Here is a 20221-nt window from a genome sequence, read left to right as displayed (position 1 = left end):
TAACAAGCTTTGTTATGTCTCAGCCAGATGGATGTTCAGAGAATACGAAGCATCCAGACTTGCTTATACCTTACCTATTGGTGAAAGATCACCTCCGTTGTCCTAGCACTAAACTTGCTGGTGTCATTGTGATAGATACTTGGGAAAAACAAAAAAATTAATTTCTCAAGTCTGGTTGGTTTTCCTCTGTTGCAGTTACATTGTCTTTTTTCTGTGCTGTGTTGCAGGGTTTCATAATCAGTTTTGTTTGTTTGTGTTTGGCCTGTGCTCTCAAATAAGAAAACATGTATGCTACCTGAATCGGAAAGTAGGTGAACTAATTGTTTTTACACAGACGCATGCGAGGAAAGGGTAGGAAATCTCCATTCAGGCTGTAAACAAGTCTAGAGGAGGCAGCCGGAAGAGAGTGTAGTGAGTGAAAACAAGTGTTATTTCAATGAATAGTCTGTAGCCTTGAGAATATTCCTGTGAAGTTGGATTTTCTTTTTCAGACAACGCACATATCGGTAGGTCTGAGATAATGGCCAAGTCTGAAGAACTTTGGTGATCTCCGGGCAAGTTTGTTTGATTCTTAAGCAGCTTTAATTACTTTTCTTTGGTTGATAAGCCTCCGGAGAGTGAGAATAGGTGAAAAATGCTGCTTAGGCCTGGAGTTTACAAGGGGGGAGAAGAGTCTCAGTTGAGGACCAGTGTTTCAAAAGCAGATCTCTTGTTCCTTGTTGGAGGGGTTGGGTTTGTGCATTTTGGAGGAGCTTGTCTATAGATGGGGTGGGGGAAGTTGGGTTGGTTGTTGTTGTTTTTTTTTCGTGATGTAAGTTATCCTGATTTCACAAATAATATTTGCAAAAATAATTTTCTTGGCATGAGTTCATGAGTTGCTGGGATGAAGGTTATGTCTTGGGCTTTAGTTGTTTTATTTTGACCACTGTCTATCCCAAGCCCTGTGTGTTGTCTCTGTGCTCTTGTTAAACCATGAAAAATTTTTGTTCTGCGTTTGGATTAAGGTAACAGACTTTATGTCCCTGTACGTGTAAGCTGGGAGGGAAAAAAGGAGTTATTTCTGCAACTGGAATAACACAAAGAGCTTTCTGGTGAAATGCGAAGGTATCTCTGGGCATCCAGGACCTGTACATACCTGTTCATGTATATCAAGGAAAGTGAAAATATCATATAAAGTAGTTAATTCTGATGCTGTTCTCTTTGAAAGTAAATTAAAATCTGTGTCATCTTCTTATCTAGGTAGTTGGCTGAGAGATATTGATTTATGGAAATTGTTCCTTCAGAAAGACACCGCGTTCCTTCTCTCAACTATGTGGGTATAGAAGGGCTTTGTATTCTGCAGTGGCTTTCAAAGAGTTTAAGCCAAAGACATTTCTTACCTGCTTGCTGGAGCCTCTTTACAGATAACCTTTTACAGGCTCTTGACTTTGCACAGGCTCTTGACTGCGAGAGAACAGGTTAAATTTACTCACGTGCAAGTCCAGTGGTGCATTCTGAAGTTCTCTTTACTTGTCTAGCTGTGATTAAAAGAAGCTTTCAGTGCTTACAGTTGTAGAACGCTTGTTGTATTGCCCAATTCTTGTGCAAGTCATTGTATACTTCTGCAACAAAGATATTAAAGGATTACTCAGGATATTTATAAATAAATAATTAAACTGAACACTCCTCTAGCAACACTAAAGTTCTTCTTTGGTTGTATTTCTCAGCTACTATAGCAACTACCTGGTAGCTGTCGTGAATAATTCCCTTCTGTTCTATTTAGAAATACTTATGTTCAGTGGCTCTGATTCTAACTACGCTTTTAGAACTTCAGACTCTGTTGAAAGGCAAACAGTTTTTCCACAGATGCTGAAGATGACCAGTTACGAAAACAATGAGTGAGATTTCTAAACTGGTTACTGAAGATCGCTAGCTCTCTAGCCCTCTAGTGTTTTAGTGTTTTTAAAGCAGTCTCTGTCTCTAAGAAAGTATTTACTAAAGTGATCTGATTAGTTACATTAGTCTTCTGAAGCAAGTATTAAATAATAATGAATTAAAAGAAAAAGCAGAGAGAACTCTTTAGTAAATAACTGCTAATTAAAATTTGGCAAATGTGTGAGAGCTGATTATGTATTTCATTAGGCTGTCAGTTTCTGCTGCTTTAGTTTTGTGCAAGGAGCACGTTTAGGTGATTCACAAGAAAGTTTGGGGGGTTTTTTGTTTGTTTTTAAATGTAGTTAATCCTGTACTTTGTATGGCAGACCATATTAAATATGTATGTGGAGAAGGAAAACCTGCCTGCATACACAGCACTCACTCCTAGTTTATTCAAAGAATTGGTGTTAAAATCTGGTAATTGTATCACTTAAAATGAATTTTTATCTTTGTTTTCACCGCTTTAATGATAACAATAAAAACCAAATACATAAGCACAAATACATATAACTAGTAGCAACTGCACCTTGCTCCTACTAAGAAAAGATGTAACATTGCAATGTCCTAGTTACAGTTCTGTGCTGCAGCTTCTGCTTTTGATCACTATCTTGAGTTTTGATTTATTTTTCTTCCGCTATCTCTAAATTTTGGCTTGCACACTTCCCAACTCATTCGTGTTTGGAAAAACAGGACTGCAGAACTTCTGCTCTGTTCCTACCTGTTCACATGGAAGGCAGCTGCTAAACAAGGAAGTGCTTTGCGTTGATTGATATTGCAGTTTCTCTGTACCACTGAAGCAGTTTGTTATAGGTTCAAAATGAAAAGTTTCAGAGAAAGATAAAAAAGTCCCTCTCCCAAATTAGGAAAAAGTCCATCTTCAGTAATCTGGGAAGTGACATCAATCATTGCAGCTGGGTTCTGTGTTATGGGACATATATTGTATTTCATCTTCTCTTTTGTACCCTATTGCCAGAAACTCTACTTGTCTGGCAGCAGGAGGGAGGTGACTAAGGATATTCTTTAGTGAGCTGTCCTGGAACCAAAGCTACATGGAGGGATGTACTTGTAAACCTTCTGTGCAGTGCTGTTTTGGGGGTGGTGGCAATACCTAGGGACTTGCTCATTAGTCAGGAAGACCAGATGATCTGTGGGCTTTGCCCCTGTGGGCCTTTTTTTACCCTTAGGACTTCAGAATGAACAAAGGAGTTTGTCAGGCAGGGGTCATAAAGGAAATGTATATGTGTTATTTGGCTGAATGAGAAATGAATCACACCTTGAAATGTCTCTGGAAAAGAGCAACTCCCAAGATGCACCCAACTGGAGACTTTCAGCATAGACAGGAAAGTTTTTGAGGTTTAGTAATGTAGTGGGTAATTTCAGTTTCAGTCTAGCCTAAGTCTGTATTTCTACTGTTGTCATATAACTTGGAGATTAAATGCACTGTTTTGTGGGAAGAGATTAGTATATTTTGGCTCATTTATCCTAGAAGAGACTAGCCAAAAGACATTGTGGTTACTCTTGTGAATACCTGGTCTGCAGAACTGGGTGAGAATTAATCTGTAAGGTGTTACTAGTTTGAGATAATCTCAATACCAGTTGTCCACAAATACATGTACAGTAGAAATTAGTGCAAACTTTCTAAATACAGGAGGAATGAGGTTGAGAAACAGCTTTTCAACTTGCTTGCAAAGACAAGGAATGACGTGTATTTGGCAGTTTATCGCATGGTTTGCATGGGAATATGGGCGTGATCTTAGAGTAAGAAGTGATAGTATCGCAATATGGGGTTTAATGTTTGATGCTTTGATGGTTGTGAGAGCAATTTTATCCATTTATTTGTAGTTATGCCACATTACATATTCAGTTAAGACCTTCAAGACTTCAGCTGCTTGCCAGTAGGAGGGCAAAAGTGGTTCCTCTCTGACCTTATCCGCAGTGCAGAATGGATTTTATATTCATACCGATTTCCTAAGGTTGGAAGTCCAAGTGTTCAGACTTCCTAACAGTGCCTCTCATCCAGTGATAAGAGACATTTATGTTGAGAATTGGCTGTCTCAGGCATACATTTCCTACAGACTTAATGAAAATCAATGGCTGGGTGGGAAAGAAAGAACTTGCTACAGTAAGCATGGATAGTAGTGCAGATAAGCAGCTACTGACTTGGTGAAAAGAATGGATAATGAAGTTCTGTCAGGGCCCTTCCTGGTGCAACTTTTTTGATTGTTTGCTGGAGAATGTGAAGGAGAACTGTTAAGGGGGGGGGGTTCTATAGACAGGAGTGCTCAAGAACAGGGCTGGGCATAGTGAAAGATTAAAAGTCCAATGGTTCTGTTTGGTTTGTCAGGGGACTGTGAGAGAAATGGAGGGAATATGGATATCCATTGGTAGGAAACCAGGCTTTTTATATTTATTTGAAGAACAAGTTATTTTTCTTTCTTTTTTTTAATGCAGCAGGTGTCAATTACAATTAAAAACATGGTATGTGACAGCATGCCTTGAATGTTCGTTGTTCTTGGATAATTTAGGTGATTCTTTGGTGTTACTTATTTGTATGCTTTGGGTGTAAATTCATTGTCAAGTCTGTAGTACAGGAAGGGGGATTCTTCAGCATGAAATTAGTGTGGAAAATTTGAAGTTGTTTCTCTTTTGAATAATTTAAGGCATAGGAATTTGGTGTGTGAGTGTGGGGTGATGATGGTGCAGGTTGTGGTTTGCACTTGTATGTAGGAGGAAGAGAGGAAAGATGCTATTCTTACTAATCCTTCTGAAGGTAGGTTTCTTAGTTTACAGTCAGTAGCACAGCTCGGCTGGACTTGAGTCTCACTCTTTCAAAGCCCTTCTTTTCAGCAATTCTGTACTTAAAAGTCAGACTTCAGTATAAGCATCAGGGAAACATGTAAGAACTATGACCAGAACTTGTGGTCTAGAAAATTCTCTACCATGTATTTGATGGCCTTTAAAAGGCCACAGAAAGGGGATAATTGGGAAAGAGGAAGAGTTCTTTGTCTTCATATGCACGACAACATGTAGGTACACAAGCTTTTCTGAGTAATATTCTAGTTATTTGGAACATAGCTCATATGTGGAGGAGCTGTAAATGCCTGATGGCCTCCAACAAGTAGAGTTATCCATACACATTTCATAGCTTTGTTCTTTTGAGAAATGGGAGCTCTTTTCAGATGTGGATATGAAAACACTGACCAAAGAATGAAAAGTCTTTTGAAGATTATTCAGCTGTTAAAGAGCCTGATGCAACTTTTTCCTGCTTCAGAGCAATTTTGTTAATTTGTGTAGTGAATTAAGTTTATTGTGTTCTTCTCTCAGCTGTGATATTCACTGATGAAGAGGCTAAGGGAAGCATACAGTAGGATCTTGGTTCAAAACCAGTTGCAACTGACAGCAGTCTTTCCACTGATTGTTTTTAAGTTATGAATCAGCTTTAATATCACTACTTTTTTATTTTATTTGTTGTTTCAAAATCAATATGATCACTGAAACTCAAGGCAAAGAGATAAAATATCTCACTCAAGTGACTGATGTTAAAATCAAACTTTTGTTCAGATTTTTGCATGTCAAAATGAATGTTATGATCTCTTCTGAGATCCTGAAAGCATCTCTTTAAGTTTTTTAGCTGTAATTGCTTCCTCTTAGACATATTTTAGGATTTGTTTAAACAGCAAGTCTTTTTAGTCAAAACTTACTGAGGGTATTAGAAAGAGTGGTAACTGTGGGTTTGAGCAGACCAAGTGCTCTCCAGTGTAGTTGTGATTACTTATTACAAGGATAAGACTTCCCTTTTGCCCCGCTTCAGCATTTGACTGCATTTTCATTTCTGGAGTGTTTCTGGATATTAAGCCTTAAGTAAAGCTTACGAAGTGGTGCCAGCTAACTCTTGGTGCTTAAAAGGAGGTCATCATTCTGCTTTCAGAGGTAAGGTGATACCACTTACTCTCTGAAACAACAATAAAAGGTTTGTCTAGATGTTATAAGGAAGTTTATGTACTTAAACACTTTAAGTGTTGGCCACAGGTAGTTGATGGAGTGGTGAATTGTTTTATTTTCTTTGTTTTGAAGATAGCACCCAGCATGCTGGACTGTAGTTCACCGTGCTTTGGCAGGTGGCTTACTGTTCTAGAAAGCTCTTGTTTCTGTGTATTTGAACAGCAGGGGCCTCGCTCTTCCCTCTAATTGTGTTATGAATGAGAGATTTATGCCAGCTGTTAATGTAGTGTACCTGCCCTTTCAGACTTCTGATCTGGATAAATGAAGCCTTACATACATGTCAGAGGAACCAGAAGAACTGTTAAATAGAAGCCCACTGAAAGCCATGTATAACTTTTTACAGGCCTATTTGCGTATTGGGTTGTCTACAGCCCTTTGCCTTGCTGGGGCATGTGGTCTACCAAAATGAGTTGTAAGGGAGCAGAAAACCTTTCATAAAAGACTATCACAGACAGTGTTAATAATCCCTGTAAAGAGCAGTGTGTATGTTTGCAGTAACTGTGTCTGGATCTGGGAGGATAGGAGGAGATGTTTCTATTTCACCCATCTCTTCCTTTGTGGAGAAAATGCCTATGGAAGTGTCTGCATCAAGTTGCTCACTTCACCAACGCACATGTTCTCATTTATGTAAGTTTGTGTATATAATATACATACTGTACCAAGCAGAGCTGCATCTACCTGTGCGCCTGGCATGAAGAGAATGAGTAGGTGAATCGTCTGTGTGCCCATGTTTCTGTTTAAAAGCTGCATTGGCTGGCTCATTAGCATGGGAAGAGCTGGCCCTGGGCACAGAGAGACCAGCTCTGTGAGCTGATGTGCTTGGACCTGCTGTCTGCTGACCACGCAGCTCAGCATCCGCTTGGAACAGCTTGTGCTCTGCTGTCACTAGTACTCCTCATCGCCCTGTCATGCGTGTAGTAGTCTGCAGCTATCCGTTCTGCCCACTTGCTGTTCTGTTTCAGCCTTTATGAGTATGTTGATCTGATTAGAATTATGATCAAAGTTGCTTATGTGTTGGGGTGGTGTTTTGGTATGTGGTTTGGGGTTTTTTTCCTTTCTGATAAGTATATGGGTATCTCTGTGGTCCAAGGGTTTTACACCAAGGAAGACTCTATTTTGAAGCATTGGTCTTGCAGAAGCAGCTTCTTTTTTGACTCTGGAGAAGTGGGGTAATAAATAGGCTTCTGTCTCTAAATTTGTGCATCACAGCAGGGCCCTAAACTGCAGTTTCTGATTTTGGGTTGTTTTGGGGTTTTTTTTCAGTTCTGGACTGACTACATTTCAGGTTGTTGACACAAGACAGTCATCTTCTCTTAATAATGAAGGAAAAAAAATTGTTTCAACCTGAGTGGAGGATGTAATAAGAGAAAAAAGATATTGTCAGTGTTTCAGATGATGTTGACAATATTAAATAATGTATGTTTGCTTAAGTCAAGATTAGAAGAGGTAAAAATTCATTAGGTCTCATGGAAAAAAAAAAAAGCATCTTCAGTTATGTCAGGCAAATAGTTCACTTTTTTTGTATCTTAGTAGCAAATAGTTTACCAAAAGGGCCAATGTTCTTGCGTGTGGGTTGAAAGGTTTTTTTAGCAGTCTTCTAAGCTGTCTTGAGATGTCCACAAAAGTTCTTATGTGGCAGACAAGCAAGTATAGGCTAAAACACAGTTTTCAACTAAGATGCAGGAGCTGGTATTCTGATAAATGTACTTCTATAAATCTGCCCTATTCTTCCCTTCCTCCTCCTCATCCTCATTTACTGACTGTAAATGTCAAGGTAACTTTAGCATGTTATGAACTTATTTAACAGTTAGACAGGAGGACTGAAAGTCTTACGATGTAGTCATTGTAAAATGGGATGGTATATAAAATGCTGTGGGATAATAGCTATATTTTTGCATATGTGAACATGAATCAGTGGTGCTCTCTTGTAGCTAGCTGCTTATCAGGCTGCATTCCTGTATGACCAGGATGTTGATGGAAGTGATCATTTCCTCCTTTGGGGAATCACTCTTGGGGCCTCATCTAGAGCACTATATCACATAGTATGAGGGATGAGATTAAGAAATGTTTAAGAGGCTGGAGCAAACGATGAGAGAGGAAGATCTGTGAGATCTAGGGTGGTAAGACCTGTAGAAAAGGAGGATAAGAAGGAGTCTGGTTTGTGGTTAGCCACCTTTGAGGGAGTTATGGAGAAGACAGAGCCAAACACTTCTGCACAGTGAAAGGAGGAGCAGTGGTGGTGAATTACAGTAAGGGACATCGATTTCCACAATGTATATGGTACAGCACTGGAGCAGGTTGCTGGAGAGGTATTGCAATCTTCAACCTCCAGGATATTCAAAACTTGATTGGTTTCTTACTTGGTTTCCTAGTGTTCAGCAATAAAATGCAGCCATTTTTGGCTCACATTTGCATTCCGTGGAATGCAACAGTGGAGAATGACTCCACACTCCTCTATGCAAGGGGTGGTATAGTCAGTGTTTTTCTCCTCTTTGCAAGTTAGGTAGTGGAAAGAGGGAGAAGGGTTTCCGAAACTGAAACAGCCTTTTGTCTCTGCTTAAAAGGGAGAAAAAGGAACTGGCACATTTACTTCTCACAGAGAGGGAATGATGTATGGGTGAAGGACTTCTATGCTGCCAGAGTAGAAGTTGAATGAACTGGTACAGATTTATAGGAAGGGGATGAGTAACTAGGATGGATGCCTGCAAAGCTAGAAGCTCAAAATCAGTCCGTTAATATAGGTAAGGTAGTGGACACTGCTGTGGGCTTTTGATCTGTTGCTTCAATTCTACCTCATGCCACCAGGATGTGCAAAACTATTTTAAACAGCTCATGATTTTCCAGCCTAATCTCTATTTTTACCTCGGAGGGTAGGGGAAGGATGCTAGCAATAATTCACTTTGCTAGTGAATGATCACCTTCTTCTCAGGCATCTGTTTCTTTTTTACATGAATATTTTCATAGTGATGGCATGACTCAGTAGAAAGAGGCGGTGTTGCTAGGCAGCAGTTTGAGCACTTTGCAGATGCCATGTGATGGCAGTAAGCTGCCTTGTAATAATCCATTGGTGGCAGTGTTCCTGGCTGAGGTTCTGTACTGCACAAAGAAAGAAGCATCTCTGACAGGAGCAGATGCTGCCTAGCAACTGCCACTGCTCCCTAACCAACCTGAAATACCTTCACTTAATTGTAGTGTAATTTTGGTAATACACAGAACCCAAAGTGTAACAGATTGCCGAAGTATATTTTTCTTCCTCAAGGTTTTGCAGAAAAGTTCATTCAGACCATTAATAAGGTCAAAAAATTGTTTAGCCCTCTTCTAAATCATGTCTTTTGTTTAATCCCTACTCTTCAATTGTAATGTTTGGATGGCTTTTAATCAGCTTTCGATAATCTTTTTTTTTTTGTGTGTGTGTGTATTACATTAGTGCCTGGCAGTTCCAATCGGATTAGAGCGCTGTTCTGTCTCATGTGTACCCATATACTCTGCAAGAAATGCCCCTTGCTGCAAAAACCTTGTGTTTTATTTGGGTAGTCAATTGGATACGTACTCTCCTTCATACCTTTTTTCTTCATATTGCCCATCTTGCTTAAACAACAGAACGTTTTAGAAGTCTGGGGTTTGTTCCCTCTTTCCTTTGTAAGCATACTCGCTGAATGCGGCCTGAACTTACAAAGAAATCTGTGTGTATCAACATCATTTTGGGCAAATAATTGAAACCCTCACCCACAATTAATCATTTAAATACTTGGAAGCTACACTGGGAAGGTGAAAACATTCTTCTAGGTATTTGTAGAATAAAATGAAAATGTTTTAATTTTAATTTCCTTGTCGTTCTGCTTCCTTGTCAAATACCATCAGAGTCTAACTGTGCAATTTATGAGGCTGCCAGCTTTAATCAAGCACTTCCACAAAAAATTAATTACATTGGCCTTTAATCCGTTACTAGAATGTGAAGAATTTTTTCCTTCATAAACTGTATTTTTGTCTTTTAAATTATTAAACCCACAATTTTCTGTTTGCAAGAACTACCCCTTTTTGTTGGGAAAAGGTTGGTAGTTCTGAGGGGCTCAGGTGGGAAGGTATGTGGTGGTTTGGAAAGTATTAATTCTTTGCTGCCTGTAGGCATGATTGTGCAACACAGTTGCCTCAGAGAAAGGTAAAGCTAAATCTTGACTCTGGCTGTCTTTTCCTCTGCGTGGTAACTTCTATCAATGTTGGTTTTTTTCCATGTTTGGTTACATTGTTGTGGCTTAAAGGCTTTGCCTTGTCAGCCATATCTGAACACAAATAATGAGCAGCATCTGGCACCCTTCTTCGAAAAGAAATTATTAAGAAAAGGTAGTTTGGAAGATTCTAAACCCATAACTACTGTGGAGTGGAGGAATAGAAATTGATTGTTCACTCTGTTTTAACACAATTCCCAGAGGCATCGGCGATGCTGGATCGCAACAACTAAAAACTGCTTTCTATATGATGCATAAGTGAGGCTTGGAGTTCTGGGGTGATGTTGATAGGATTCAAGAATATGTGGCTGGCTCTGTAGAAGAAAAAGCATAGAAAGTGCCTTAAATATATATATAAAATTAATACTAATCAAACCTTCTACTTTAGGAAGTCCCAATCCACAGATGACTCAAGCTGGGGAAAGCTACATCCTTGCCCTAATCTAACACCCTTCTTCCACCTCCTGTTTTAGCCTCTGTTAGGGAAAAGATATAGGGTTTAAAGCCACCTCACCTACTTCAGTGACTCTGACATTATGTTACATGGAGCCTTAATTATCATCTGGGAAGAAAATAAAGTTATTCAGCTGTTGAGACTAGCTTATACTGTTTGATACTAGACACTTTTAATAGATGGATTAATACCAAAACCACATTTTAAGGAAAGAAACATCCTCATCATAACATTAATTTATTAGTCTGAAGTAATCACATTATTTTCTTAAAGTTCAATCAATATTAATCAATCTTAGGCTCAGCGATTGACTTACTCCATGTTAACTAGTAATAGTGAGAACTACTAGTAGTTAAATATGAAATGTTTTATTTCATGTGCAATTTAAGAGTTTGTTGTATGTGTTTATCCAAAGTAAAAAAGAACATCAAATTCTTAGCTGATAAGAGTTGTGAGTTTAAAATGTGGTTATGTGTTATAAAGCATAAATTTGGAAAACTTCGACATTGGAAAACTTTGACATTTGTAGCTTAGAACGGTTCAGTATCTGCTCACTGTGATCATGAATTGGTAGGGTATGGAGCTAAGTAATCTGGGTGTAGAACAACACAACTGCAGCTGTGCTTCCGCCATGCAATACCCTTGCCATTCCTTCTGAAATTAATTTGGTCAAAGATATACTTAGGACATGATCAGTGCAGAACCTGAATAACTGCAGGCTGAGTGTAGTACAAAGCATTTACAGAAATTAAATGGCAGGCTTTAATCTGAAATGCTTGTTCTGTGAGTGCCAGCTAAAAATATTGCAAGTTACCAGAATTTTAGTAAGACAGATAATAATAATGAGTTGATGTCCTGGGTTCAGCTGTAGCAGTTATTTTTCTCTTTCTTCATAGCTGGTGCAGTGCTGTGTAGCTGAACCCACGATAGTTGAGAACTGGAAAAAACTGTCACAAAGGCCAAGGACATGTGTCTTTTGAAGCCAGTAATGAGTAAATAGAGATTTGTTGAAAGTTTGCAAAATTATGATTGTTACAGTGGAAGGAGTTTAAGAACTTTCTGTTGTCACGTTATGCAACTAAAAAAGACCCCGTGAAACAAACAAAAAAAAAGCATGTTCACAGCTGATAATATGAAATGTGGGTTTTTTCCCGAAGATAACCCATAGAGTTCATTAAATCATGGCCTCACCAACATCTTAGAATAAACAACGTGGTTTAGCATATTGGATCTGTTCTAGCAGCAATGATTTCTACTGGGGAAGAGAAAACATGAGAAATAAATAATAGTTTTAGAAAGTCCAACTTCATGATTAGAGAAGCCTAATTTAGATTTGGAGAAGGAAAAGGGGACAATGGAAACCTCCGGAATTGATTTTTGTTTCTCAGCCTTCATCTAAATTAATACTTCCAATTTCCATTGGTACATCTTGGATGGTGGGGAGGGAAAGGGCAGGAAAAGGGCTCTGTTCTTTTATGAAAATAAACAATTTCCTTATTATGGGCTGAACTGTTGTTTTATCTTGTAAATAGAACATTAGGCAATGTCAAAATATTTTTGTAGGCTTAACTACAATGTGTAGAAATAGGTTGAAAAAACCAGAAAGCATGTGAGAAGGCACATGCCTGAGGCAGTTCATTGTGCTGCAAAACATTCCTATGTATAGGCTAAGAAAAACTGCTGTTTCAGGGGAATTAGCAGCTAGATGCTGTATGATCTGTATTTGACTGTGTTGTGCTGGACGGTACTCTGGCAGTTACCTGTTCTTGTTTTGGGTTTTCCCACTGTTCATGTAAAAAATGTGACACATTTTTTATTACTATGTTTATCGCATAATTGACATCCATTTGAGAAGAAAAATGATGTGTGGAAGCATTGCAACCCAGGTGAGACTGGGTGGGGAAGCTGGGACATAGGGAATTGAATTAGTAGGAATTACAAAAGGAAGCCATATTTTAAATTGTACCACAGCAGAAGTGGAAACAGCTCTTTTGTTTAGGCAGGCAGCAGAAAGGAATAATGACACACATGAAATCTAATTTAGCATTTCTCTTAACAGTGAATTGTATTCTCTCTTTTTGCCAGAGTACTGTTCAAATGAGGTCACAAATCAATAGACAGCAAGAGACAGCAGAAGTTCAGGCTGCGATCCCATAATAACAGTATGAGAGCTGTCATAACACTCCAGCCACATGCCCTCCTCATTGAGTGTCCTGCCCTTGACAGTGACCAGCAGCAGGCATTTACAGTAGGTAGCATAGCGAGGTGAGCGTGTGTGATGCTTTCCCAAGACTGCAGTGCTTTCTGGGTCAGAGACTTGCAGAGCCTCAGGTGTTACACATCCATTAATTTGCCCAATTTGGTTTTGAACAAGTGATGTATGTTTTTATTATTTTTTTTTTTTATCACCCCCAACACCTCATGAGGAGTTGCACAGTTTATTCACTGTGTGGAAAAGTACTTTATTTAATAAAGTCCTGCTCTGCTTTTTGTACTGGAAGAGATGGTCAGCAGTTGTTCCTTGTTCACCTTCTCCATGCAACTTAGGAGTTAGACTCTCTCCACCCCTTTCAGCTGTCAGTCTTATTGGTGGTAGAGTCCTATCTTGGTTAACAATCATACAAAAGCCCTTATGCAGTCCTTCTCTTGCTCACTTTCTACCTTTTCTTAATCTGTTCCAACCTTTTTGACAAAGGGGGAAGGGGAAAACCGGCACATGGGGGCTCATTGTGGATTTCGTACAGTACTAGAGGTAATGGTGTCTTCCCTTCCCTTCCTCCAAGATGGAGGATCTTGGAGAATCTTTCCTCCAAGATTCTGCTGTGATGTAGTGGTGAGGGCAGGTGGTGCTGGACAGTGGCTGAGCATTGAGCTTATTTCGAGAACTCTGGATGACATTTCAGGGTTTCACTTGGTGTGGTAATAGCAAGGGGAGGGACAGTCTTTTTGTATGTAAGGTGAGGATTGTTCGTCCCTTACGATACAACATGTAAATGAACTCAGTGGTGTTCATCTGCCAGTTCTACTTGTGGTTACTTGGGTCCATTGGTAACTCTTTATTACCCCGAGTAGCATGAGTGGCTTCACAAACTTTGTCACTTTTCTAAATGATCAGCTTTTCTGGAGCATTTAGGAATAGTTCAAACAGAAACAGCTCCAACAGAGATCCCATTAGAGCTTGCTGGTCAATCTGTCTTCACTAAGAAAACCAGCTGCTACTTCTATTTAATATCTTTTTGCTAGTCATTTATCTGTGCAAATGCCTTCCCACTTTATCTAAGCCACTCTCAGTTTCTGCAAGAGCTTTTGACAGTGGCTGTTTGAGAACTTATTTTGTAAAGCCTACTGAATTGTATCAACTGCGTCTTCTTTGTCCATGTAGCAAGCAGCTCCTTTAGATATCTAACGTAAGAGGTGTCAGTAAGCTGTACACAGATGCACTGACTCTTTCTTAAGATGTCATGTTTATCTGTGAGCCTTTATTCTTTTGAAGCAGTTTCTCTTACTACTGGTGACTTAAAATGGAGCAGCTTATACTGTGTCAGGGGATGTCCGTAGGCAAGTGAAATCCTTCTGAGTCTGTCTTCTCCTGGATCTTTGGCTTTCCAAACTGTTATTCCAATGCCATCAGTTCTTATATGTTATGCCCCCCAGTTCCTTCATCCTTTCTGCTGCAGCTCGAGAGTAACTGCTTATGCAAACTAGTTTGTGTCTTTCTCATTGATAAATTACAGAGGTGCAGAGGGAAGGGTTTCTTTTGTTGTGGCCCACTTTGATACAGTTCAGGTACCACAGTTAAGGAACCTCTGACTTGGAAATAATTCCTGAAAGTGGCGCCTGAAAGCATTCCTCTTTGGCAGAAGGTTGGGTTTAACTGCTGCCTGAAATTACATTCTGTGCAGGGAAACTGTGACCTCCTTATAAACCTGAATGGTAGCAAGGGGGTTTAATAACTGGAAATAGATGCTGAGTATTTCAGCAGTCTGTCCTGGAATCCCAGAGGAATCATTCAGGTCTGTTACCTGGTGGGTAAAAGCTTTGCCCTGTGCCTATTTTGATGATGCATTACTTCTGTATTCTGGTGACTGGGGAGATGACTCTTGTAGACTTGTTGGTTGATGAACAGTTTGTGGACAATCATATGCTCTAATGAATTTCTCTGTGGGAAGGAAAGAAATCAGTTATCAGAATCCTTGCTGTGAATTATTTTCTCCAGAGTGGTTAAATTATTCCGTATTTCCTACACACATTTGTGCTCATATTTTTCAAATAATACTGCTAAGAAGAATTCTGTACCTAAAAGTGACTTCATCAATAAGATTGTATTGCATAATGCATTTTTAGGTTAACAAATGAGTAACATCCATGACTTTGAAAGTTAACTTTGGGATCATATACTAGAAAATAGCCTCTAATTTCCGAGATTCTGTAATAATCAGGAGCTATTTTTACTATTCTTTTTTATTTCAGAGATGTTAAATTGTGTTCTTGTTAAAGAGTTTTAACAAGATACAGTTTGATGTATTTGGTCTCATTATTTGGCCTCATTATTTGGCTTCCTTAGTTTTTCCTGACTTTGGTTTAGTCTGGCTGGAAAGTTCAGCTGTGCTTGAGATTTGGCTTCTATAGTTCTGAAAATAAGCATATTGCTATTCACACCCCCTATTGATTATTAAAATGGTCAAGCAGAAGAGACTTGTGTAATTTATTGTTGACTACAGATTTATCAATGAAGGAATTAGATTTCATACTGCTGTGTGAATTTGAAATGAGGAACATGAGGGGGTGGTATTTTTGTATGAGAACTTATTTTGTAATTGAGAATGATCATCCAGATTGGATCTGCAGCTGATGGGATCAGTTCATTTCTGTTCTCTGATTTTTGTTTGTTTAGGCTTTTTTTTGACTGAAGTGGACCTAAGAACAGAACTTTGGCTGGTTTTATTAATAGACTACTCTGAATTCTAAAAAGCTGATTACATATTGATGCAGTAGAGTCCTTATATTTTCTTTGTGTGACCAGTAGAACCCTTTTATAAATGGACAATTAGTATCTATAAACTAACAGATCTATTAGAGTGACTTTTTGTGAGCCTAAATATAGTGAACTCATTATTCTTGGCCATATTTTCAAAATCTATTATATCCGCAATTGAAAAAAAAGCAGTACTGCATTTTCCTGCTCCCTTTCCTTTGGCTTTTGTTCCAAGCTCACTTTTTATTGCTAGGTAAGAGGCAGGTATTTGATGACCAGAGTACCAGTAGCTGCATCACACCCAGTTTCTTTCTTGGCCTTATTCTTTATTTAGCAGTTTTCATATAGTAAATAATTGTCACAGGAAGCCAGCTGCTGTTTGCTGATTCAACACTTGCAGTGCAGTGTTAACATGCAGTGGTGTTTTTCAGGCCAGCTGTTACTTGTTGGACTCAGTAAGATCAGTCAGTCATTAATCTCTCTACAATTCAAACTACTCATTTGTCTACAACCACTAATACTCACGTGTCCCAAGACTGGTGTCTCTGTGCCATGATAACCTTGGTTGGCGTCTTCAGAAAAGTTGAAAATGGCCTGAAAATTTGATGTGATACTGTCATATATATTTTTAATAGTTATGTATGTAGACTTACTCTCATAAATGAATGTATCTTGTTACTGTGTTAACACTTCCGTATTTTTCTGGTGTTCTCAGTAGTAGCTTTTCACCCCGGATTTTTAAAATCGTGTGGGTTTGAGACATACTTGGATTTTTTAGGAAGACTAAAACACCTTAGACTTTTGTTGGTCTGTACAGAAAAGTCACGTTGCTTTAAATTAGGATTTTATTTTGCAAAGCAGATTAAAAATTAAAAATGCTTGTACCTTTCCTTTCTGGTAAAACTGTCTATTAGGAAAAAGAATATATTTAAAGGATACTGGCATCTAAAATACTGGATGAAGCTGTTAGAGGTTTGATCGCGTCCTGCACGTTAAGTGTTTGGCAGTTGTTGGTGTTCCTGCACTTTGGGAGCAGGATTAAGTAGATTTCCTTTGGTTGAAATCCATATTTATGTTTTCTTCATGGGCAAAGAATGAATCCAGAATGCTGACAAGCTTAGTGCTTTCCTTGGGTTATGTTGTCTGTGTTTCTCCAGTCTCGAGCCAGTTGTTTCTCTTGTCTCTGATATAAACAAGCATTTACAACCTCATTTAACCAGTGGTGACTTCTGCTGGGCTGAATGAGCTGAGAGAACAGTTTAGGTTTGTTGATGGAATTCCTGTTTTTGTTTTGCTCTTTAATGAAACACTGCATTGAGTCTCACTGTGGAAGAGTAAACATTTGATGCTGTTTGGTTCTCTTCAGATTTTGATTCAAATTCTTCCTCATATTGGTGTCATCTATGTGGGTATTTGCCTTGTGTATGTAGTTTGTTGGGTTTTGCCCTTTCCCTTTGTGAGATCTATGTATGCAGTTGAAACTGTTTTATTTTGGTGGAAGTTTTCACTATGCTTTTCTCATTATATTTTTTAAACTCAAGGTTCAAGAAAAATCCCTTGTGGTAGGTTGTGCAGCTGATAATCTTAGTTTCCAGGCTATTCTTCCCCTGGACTTAAGAATTTTTGGTTAACTGCTTGAAGTCCTGCAGTAAAAGGCTTTAGTCATAAGGGATTCAGTAGCTTTGACACAAAAAGGCATTCAGGGAGGAGATGAAATGCAGCTCCATCCCATGGGAACATCTTATCCATAGCTTGAGTGTGTGCATTTAAAGGGGGGTGTTCTCTTAAATTGGGAAGAAGGACGATGCCCACTGGAGGTCACTGTTTCAACTTGTGGAATTTCGCATGCAGTGCTCTGGTGTGTGTGTAGGTGATGTTTAGGACATACTCTGCGTCTCAGCATGTATTTACTTAGGACAGGGTACTTGAATGATTGAATTAAATCTGTGCCTAAGTGAGGTTTTGAATGCTGATAAACAGGCATTACAGGACTGGGACTGGGGGTGGGCCTTATTCGCAATTCATCCTTTTTTTGACATGTTATGTTTCAGGTAACTTCCCATGTCCATGTCCCTGTTGTATTTTGATAAATATGGTTAAAGAATAAATCATTATACACTATGATAACTTTTTAAAATTTATTTTTAAAGTGGTTTCATTTCCTAATTTTTGCAGTGTATTAGTTGCACAGATGGTGCTTAAAATTGTTTCAACTTGGAGGAAAGTAATTCCTGCAGTTGACTTCCTATTGTAATCTTTGCAGTTAGGGCTGCCTTTTCCATTGATGAGTTGTTACTAAGAGTAAGAATTGTGAGACAAGGAAATCTCTGTATGTAATTTGAATCAGAGTTTGGTGATTAAAGCGATTACAAACCTTGCTTAATTCAAAACTCTTTCAAAAAGCACAGCTTTTATGTTGCTGCTAAGCTCCATTTCTGATAAGGGCCAAAATAAAGATACCTGCTGAGGAAGAGTTGGCTGACAGGTTTTCTGGGCAGCTATGTAATAGCTATTTTTATGTAAGGAGTGAGCTAAAGCACTATGCTTAGGAGAAAAATTCACACAAAGGTTCAACCCTCATATGTGTCTCTCTCTTTTTCCCCACCCTCTAGTGATATGCAGCTTCCGAGGAACTGTACCGCAAGGCTTGGTCCTGGAACTAGGTGAAACTGTCCAGATCCTAGAGAAATGTGAAGGTAAGTGTGATGTCCAAGAAGGAATCCCATTTTCTATATAAGAATATGCAAATATTTTAATCTAGCAGGTTTTAATAAGTTGTTTGGAAATCATGATGCATCAAATCAAAGCACTTAAATAAACCTTATCTGACCCACTTTCCGTAGGAAGGGCTGAGTGCTCTTGGCACTAATCCAGTCTGATAGGGGGTCAGTGTGTTTTAAGTTAACCATCTGTCCAGAAAATCTTGAACCCTGACCTGATTGTTGTACTGTAATTGGGTCTTGCAGTGAATTTTCATCATGTAAAGTATATAATCAGTATCTTATTTTACTGTATTTTCCTCAGTGTTACTGTATTTCAATTAAGTGTATCAATGTGTATTATTTAGGAACATCTGAACACATGAGAAATATTGCTTAAGAAATAGGTTAGCGAATCATTTGGGAACAGTACAGTGAAAAATCTAAAGCATATGGGTTTAGGGGGGATTGCTTTGCATTTATCTTTATGTGTGTTTTTGTACCTAAAGGAAAATGCTGTTGTAAATGTTATAGCTATAGTTCTTTCTTATGTAGCTGGAGATGTCTGCGTGTGAACAAATGGAATGGCCTCATCCCTTTGCTTTATTCGCATGAACAGTGTGATTGAACTTGTTGTATGTAGAAGGAGAATTATTTTTATCCTAATGTTCAAGCAAGTCATGTAAAACATGTCTGTTGAGAAGTAGGTTGACAAGATACAGTATGAGAACATGTTTCACTGTTGACTGAGGTACAATAACGTAACCTTAATCCTTAAGTGTTAAAACAAATTCAAACCCCAGATCCACAAATTTGAATTCCAAATTGACACAGAGTTGTAGGTTTGGTTTTGTGTTTGTTCAGTTTACATCATTTTTCATCTCCAGTGTTAGTGTTGCTAAACAAACGTTCTGCATGTATCAGGAGGCTGCTTTTCTTCTCTCATGCCTAGATCAGTCTTTTACTCTTGATGCTTTTTCTTCTCAGGTGTTTTATTTCTTTACCTACTGACTTAACTCTCCGTGAAAAAGTGACCTCTTACATGCTGATTTTTCTAGGAAAGTAGTAGCTTCTTCACCTACACATGTGAAAAAATGCTGTTGAATGAGAGCTTTGCAGTGCAATAGTCATGTTTAATCCATGAAAAAGTGTGCTGTGAACAATACGTGTAGTAGTATACCTGCAAATGATAATGTTGTTTAAAAAACCACACGTGGTGTAGTGGGCTAAGCGTTGCTCAAGCACTGTGTGGTGACTAGTCATTCTAGCAGACCTGGTGAGTTAGTATGTGGTGCAAGCTCAGGAGAAATTTATTACTTTATGTAGGATAGTAGAACTCTAAGGTAAAACAGTGTATCTTGCTGAAAGCAGTCATGGTGTTTTCAAAAAATATCTGGTAATCAAGGAAACTTTCAAAACCCTGGGACATAAAAGCACAATCTCAAAGGAGCAGGTTGCTTACAGGAAAACAAAAGGATAATCCATTGTCTCTTTACAGTGTTGTAATAATTAGGCTATAGTAATTAGTGTATTAATTAGGCTAATAGTTAGTATATTTCCTTTGCCAGTAGCTTTGAGGATGATTCCTCAGAGCCAATTCATGCCAGTTTTCAAATTGCTGAGAAAGGAGGCCCTCAGACAAAGTGTTTTCCTGAGTGGAAGGATGTGTTTACACAGGCTTTTTTTGCGTTTGTTTTTTAAGCCCTCTATCCTGTCATTTTATTGACAGTGCTTTTACCATGGACTTTACCTATATAAAAAGATGTATTGATTTTGATTATAGTATCTGCAACTCCTCAAGATGAAACTGATCCGAATATTCAGGTGGTTTGTGCTGCAGCTCTTGTATGTGTGAGTTATGCCAGAAGCACACTAACTGTGCAAAGTAGGTTCCTAAAAGAAAAACAAAGTATCCATTGTTGAAGCATTCTTGTCTAAGTGGTTCTTCAAA

The 20221-nt window shown here is 38.6% G+C and overlaps 1 protein-coding gene across 11 annotated transcripts in view; it reads left to right on the top strand.

The window, feature by feature from the left end:
- The window catches only part of DOCK3 (dedicator of cytokinesis 3), a 210935-nt gene that overhangs the window by 1973 nt on the left and 188741 nt on the right, over window positions 1-20221 (top strand). For all 11 annotated transcript variants that reach the window (XM_030502047.1, XM_030502044.1, XM_030502042.1 and 8 more), the window contains exon 2: window positions 18184-18267. In XM_030502047.1, coding sequence (XP_030357907.1) covers window positions 18184-18267 — 84 coding nt within the window. The remainder of the gene's footprint in view (window positions 1-18183; window positions 18268-20221) is intronic.

This window comes from Strigops habroptila, chromosome 11, assembly GCF_004027225.2.
Source record: "Strigops habroptila isolate Jane chromosome 11, bStrHab1.2.pri, whole genome shotgun sequence".
NCBI lineage: Eukaryota > Metazoa > Chordata > Aves > Psittaciformes > Psittacidae > Strigops > Strigops habroptila.
This window is presented reverse-complemented; position numbering and strand designations above follow the sequence as displayed.